This window comes from Sinocyclocheilus grahami, unplaced genomic scaffold, assembly GCF_001515645.1.
Source record: "Sinocyclocheilus grahami isolate Dianchi unplaced genomic scaffold, SAMN03320097.WGS_v1.1 scaffold764.1, whole genome shotgun sequence".
NCBI classification, from domain to species: Eukaryota; Metazoa; Chordata; class Actinopteri; order Cypriniformes; family Cyprinidae; genus Sinocyclocheilus; species Sinocyclocheilus grahami.
The window spans coordinates 155,678-161,718 of NW_015505943.1; the positions used below are offsets into that span (position 1 = coordinate 155,678).

General features: G+C 36.4%; 2 protein-coding genes across 3 annotated transcripts in view; both read right to left on the reverse strand.

Annotated features, from left to right (window-relative positions):
- The window catches only part of LOC107561285 (long-chain-fatty-acid--CoA ligase 4-like), a 16,552-nt gene extending 13,718 nt beyond the window's left edge, over positions 1-2,834 (reverse strand). For both annotated transcript variants that reach the window (XR_001605833.1, XM_016245699.1), the window contains exons 1-3: positions 2,636-2,834; positions 1,651-1,789; positions 1,320-1,470 (exon numbers count right to left, since the gene is read on the reverse strand). Coding sequence is in view for 1 of the 2 variants with exons in the window: in XM_016245699.1 (XP_016101185.1) it covers positions 1,320-1,470; positions 1,651-1,789; positions 2,636-2,800 (455 nt within the window). In the remaining variant the exon portion in view is untranslated. The remainder of the gene's footprint in view (positions 1-1,319; positions 1,471-1,650; positions 1,790-2,635) is intronic.
- Positions 2,835-4,996: 2,162 nt separating this feature from the next.
- The window catches only part of LOC107561276 (peptidyl-prolyl cis-trans isomerase NIMA-interacting 4-like), a 13,035-nt gene continuing 11,990 nt past the window's right edge, over positions 4,997-6,041 (reverse strand). Inside the window, exon 5 of the mRNA XM_016245687.1 lies at positions 4,997-5,104. Within this exon, the coding sequence (XP_016101173.1) occupies positions 4,997-5,104 (108 nt within the window). The remainder of the gene's footprint in view (positions 5,105-6,041) is intronic.

Consider the following 6,041-nt stretch of genomic DNA (forward strand, 5'->3'; position numbering starts at 1 on the left):
TGTCTGTCACGCGACTCTGTTCCCCTTTCGGGCTCTGTCTTTACATTTATTTTTGAAAGATGAAGCTCGCGATTATGGTAAGGGGCGTTACATTTCCGACACGTGCTTGTGGTTTTCGGCCAATCACAATGCACTGGGTCAGCTGGCCAATCAGAGCAGACTGCGCTTGTCAAAGGAGGGGGCTTTGTTGAAAACGACGTGTTTGAGAGAGGCGGGGCATAGAGGACCTACAATAATGTACAGTATTTGAAAAATAATGTGTTTTTTTGAACATTAAAGCATGTCAACATTCTGTTACACCAAATACACAAAATAATGATCTTTAAAAAAAGCATCATATGACCCCTTTAAAGGCTGAAATGTGATGATTTGATTTTTTAAATCCTGCAGATACCAGGTTATTTTATGGTACCATTTGGAATAACAATTTTTTTTAATAAGCCCTTTTTAACGGTCCTCTTAGGTTGTTTTGAGAATGTTCTGTAGGCCACTAATAAAAAAAGGACCTCTGTACATTTGTTTGCTGGAAATTTACAGACAATGCAATTGAGATGTTGGCTTGTTGGGGTAATATTTCTGTCCACTGACAACAAAGGTGTCCTTCTGAATTAGCATAACTACACAAGTTTTATAGTATTATTCATATTCATAATTACATCAGTTATACTTTAATTTCCTTCAATAAAAAGGAAATCAAGTAAAACAGTGTAAAACGTGTGTGGACGTGGATTAGTAATCTGGCCCCTTGGTATAAAGAAGAAAAAATGCTGGCCCTCGTCACTATCAAAGTTGCCCATCCCTGATATAATTGGATTGGCAATGCTTTATGGGATTGTAGTTCTAATCAAATCTTTAAAAACAAATTACATCAGTTATACTTTAATTTCCTTCAATAAAAAGGAAATCAAGTAAAACAGTGTAAAACGTGTGTGGACGTGGATTAGTAATCTGGCCCCTTGGTATAAAGAAGAAAAAATGCTGGCCCTCGTCACTATCAAAGTTGCCCATCCCTGATATAATTGGATTGGCAATGCTTTATGGGATTGTAGTTCTTTCCCTTATTAAAGCTGTTAAATACACAGTCTTGTATCACTGTCTTTCTGGATGGTTTTCAAATACTGTTTTGCTTCAAATCAAAGTGTATAATATTGTGATTCACTGCATAGCTTGTTGGTTTGGTTTGTGACTTATAACTCTATAACAAAGGCTATTTTAAAATCACTATGGTAAAAAAATAAATGGGAAAAACACTTCCAGAACTAAGGCTGCTGAAAAAAGTGGGTGGCCACTGTGGCAATCTTATCGATATTTATACACACCCTAATCCAGGTATCCTCTCGCACTGGCCTGCCATACCCCCGATCAGGTTACTGTGAATGATCATCACCCCTTTAGGTCTACCGGTGGAGCCGCTGGTGTACATAATAACTGCGAGGTCTGACGAGATGGGCTTCACTATGGGTCGGCTCACTGCAACACAAAGCGCACATTGTTTTCTCCTCTAGTGATAGAGATTAATCTATTACAGTGCAAATCTCTATTCAAATCAATATTGTATGGGTGAACTGTGGGTAAACTACAGCCAATCACTGAAAAGGTCAATTAGCGTATAAATAAAATGTCAACCGTAAAGTTGGTGCCCTTTCTTACAGTTTTCTGGCTTGGCTCCCAGCTCTTGCACAGAGTGCATGCTGTGGATCTGGATACCCTGTGGATATCCTGCTGAGCTGATGCTCTTCCTGTCCACATAGATGATGTGCCTCAGACTGGGGATTTGAGGAAGAACGCCCTGTATGGAAATAACAATTGTTATGGAAACAGAACATTTAATGAAAAATATAAATAGTGAACCCAGGTGACACCGGACGTCAAGTTAAATTTTGGTTTGAAAAAAGAAAAATTGGATTGACATCCAAACCCAACATCAGACAGACGTTTGATTTTTGTTACGTCCATGACTTTAAACCAACAAAATATCAACGTCTAATGATGTTATAAATGAAAGCTGTGTGGAAGTTAGCATTATGACATCAATATGTTGCTGGCATTAATTTTGGTTACTTAATACCACACCTTAAAACCAACAAAATAACACTAGCCTTCGTCAGATTTTATGTCGTCAAGTTAACATTGGCATTAGAACTTGTCCTGACATTGATATTTGGTTGACTATAAGTGACCAAAATTCAATGTCTTATGATGTTGGTGGCCCGCTGGAAAAATGTTAACAACAGTAAAGGGCCTGGCTTGCTGTTCCTGTTAAACCCTTTTCTAACTGAAGTTATTAACTGAGTCACACATTACTGAATATAAGGCATGCGATTCAGTGAGTCAGAGATTAATTTGGTAACCGTAAATTCTGTGATTCAAACTAATAACTCACGAGTTCCTGAGTCCTATTTTGTAACCGTTTAAAAGCACTGGTCATTTGATTGTTTGTGATATGGACTACACTGTTTTTTGAGTGCAGCTAGCAAATACAATGGAACTGGAAAACATGCTAATTTGGCATTGATTCATGATACCCAGTCATTTTAACCCATTCAACTCGAGTAATATATATTCTTTTGCTGTGAATCTATAGTAACAGTAGTGCAGGAAACACATCACTGTTACATTGCGGTCTTTGGCTCACCTTCAGTTTGGTTTCCAGCAGTTCCACGCTGGTGACCAGGTGTGTAACTCCACACTCATTCAATCCGAAAGCCACTGCCTCTTCTCCTAGAGTTGCATAAAAGGTGACCACTACAAAAACCCACAAGAAACGGAAATGAACAAAAGAAGATAAAGACGAAGACATTCATTCAATCTTGAGATGTCACAGTACATCTGTGTGTCATCACATTAAAGCATTAAGGGATAAAACCTATGATTCATTTGAAATCATTTTTCCCTAGGGGAAGTCTGACATTCTCCGAGTCCGACGTGACTTCACTGTGGCCTCTCGGGTAGGAATGATGTGATTTGTAAGTCAATTTAACCTGATTTACCTTTCTTGTGAACCATAAATACAAGCTATGGTAAAATGTAAATTCGTTTTTAATATGAAAATGTTATTTTAATTTCACATAATAATAAACTATGATATATACATATTTATAAACTAACATTTATAAATGTAATAATATATATATAAATATAATGTTCAAAATAAAATTGAATTCAAAAGGAATATTTACACTACCTTTTAAAAGTTTGGTGTCAGTAAGATTCATTTAGAAAGAAATGACTACAGCATTAAATTGATCAAGCATCACAATAAAGACTTTTACATTACTTTACATTATTACAAAAGACTTCCATTTCAAATAAACAAACAATAATTCTTGAGCAGCAAATCAGTATATTAGAATGATTTCTGGAGGATCATGTGACACTGAAGACTGGAGTAATGATGCTGAAAAAATTCAGCTTTGATCACAGGAATAAATTACATTTTAAAATATAATAAAATAGAAAACAGTTATTTCAAATTGTAATATTTCACTATTTTACCGTTTTACTGTATTTTTATTAAATAAATGCTGCTTTGGTTAGAGTAAAAGACTTCTTTTAAGAAACAAAAATATCTTACGACCCCAAACCTTTAAACAGTTGGGCACATTTATAAATAAAATTTGTTTAAGATGTAACTATTATCATACTTTATGCACACAGGCCAGTTTAGGAGAGTCACTTGTTTAGACCAGCGCATGATATAAGCTAAATTACAATGGAGTTTTTCCCCTCTTCTTAACAAATGGTAATTTTGGCAAAATACACATTGCATCTGAATGTGACCCAAATGTTGGATGACAGTGTAAACAGCAAAATGAATACCGAATCTGACATTTTCAATTAATCTCTATATTTCCAGTCTACAAATATATATACAGTGGGGCAAATAAGTATTTGATACACTGCCGATTTTTCAAGTTTTCCCACTTACAAAGAATGGAGAGATCTGTAATTTTCATCGTAGGTACACCTCAACTGTGAGAGACCGAATCAAAAAAAAAAATAGAAATTCAAAATGCCATCTCGGCTCTAGCACTCGAGACGCAGCTACACGTGTTCAGTCCATCACTGTGGAAATGGCTCGTTATGATCAATGAAACGCTCGACTTCACCCAGATCTCTCTGATTAATGGAACCCGGTACAGCTCTTTTATTCCGCCTAGTCTGATCATTTGAATGTGATGAAGAAGAAGAAGATGATGATGATGAAGGCGCTCTTCGTCAAACGCATCATCATCACAGCCAAGACATGCTTTTCCATCACATTAACTCATCATGTATTAAAACAATATTTACACACTTTAAGCTTCATTCAGACCAAGTAATGACGTGTAATATTCAGATGTGGTGAAACAGCCTGCTGTTAGCCAGCTAGCGTCCCCTTTATCTCTTTCAGCCATCTATGAAGTTGTCGCAGTAAACAAGAAAAAAAAAAGAAAAACAATCCCCTCGTTAAGCATCACTGAGGTGAGAGATTACAGTAATGTAGTCTCTTACCTTCTTCACAGCCGGATCGGGCGCTCGAGTCTCTCGCTGCCGAGCGCAATGACCGGCAGTTACCTCCAGCGCGTGCTGTCACACCCGGAAATATTGCGTCATCTGACTCCATATTTTTCAGCCAATAGTAGTCTAGACAATGAAGCAAAAGCGACTTCCTGTTACTGCCAGTGCACTTCAGGTCACGACAATAATAGTTCTAGTGATAATATTAGCAATAACACACTTAAGACACACATTTCATGTTCTGTAGTATCAGAAACAAATAAATAATAAGCAAATAATGGTAAAAAGCGAATTGTAAAATCCAAATCTAGAATCTAGACTGTGAAGTAGGAGCATGTATTGGGTGTTTCAGGGTAGTAATATAATTCAGGATGTAATATTAATATAATATTCTTGTTCTGTAGTTTAAAAAAATGTACTTATGCAGTACAGCATCAGTAAGACTTATTGGAAATATTCGTGACATGTGACCAAGTATGGTGACCCATACTTGGAATTAGTGCTCTGCATATACAGGTTTGTCCATAGTGCTGATGGGTAGTGCAAATGCTGCATCCTGAAATGGTCCCACCATTGATCCTCTTGTCATCCAGCCAAGGTCACCCTGTATGCAAATCAAAGCTTTAAACTATACAAGCCATCGTTAAGGTTGTCTTGATACTTACAAAAAAAAGTATATAATTTGAACAACAAATTACAGAGTAGTACTAAAACATACGCTGATCAAAATTGTAAAATTAAAGGTATATGCAGTTCTAAAGGTAGGCACCAGCTTTTTCCAGGTGTATTAGTTTTCTACCTCGATGCACAATTCAAATGTTAATACAGTACTGATAAACACTTTTTTTTATTATTATGATAAAGTTAGAAATATCAGAAAACATTAATAAAAGGGACTTTATCTAATCATTGACTCAAAACATACCTCTAAGATATATAAAATATATTTGCATACATTTTGGGCATGATCGCATGATGTTCAAAATGCCATCTCGGCTCTATGATTTGAGACGCAGCTATGCGACCATCACTGTGGAAACGGCTTGTTTTAATAAATTAAACGCGTTCAATTTCACCCAGAGCTCTTTGATTATAGTGACGTGATGAGTATGGTGACCCATACTTGGAATTAGTGCTCTGCATTTAACCCATCGAAAGTGCACACACACCGTGAACACACACCCGGAGCAGTGGGCAGCCATTTATGCTGCGGCGCCCGGGGAGCAGTTGGGGTTCGGTCTCTCGGGGTTTAAGGGCGCCTCAGTCGTGGTATTGAAGGTGGGAGAAAGCGCTGTACATTCACTCCCCCCACCTACAATCCCTGCCGGTACGAGACTCGAACCCGCAACCTTTGGGTTACGAGTCTGACTCTCTAACAATTAGGCCACAACTAATTATACAGAAACGCTGTACATTAGTGTTATAATAATAATAATAATAATAATAATAATAATAATAATAATAATAATAATAATAATAATAATAATAATAATAATAATAATAATAATAATAATAATAATAATAATAATAATAATAATAAT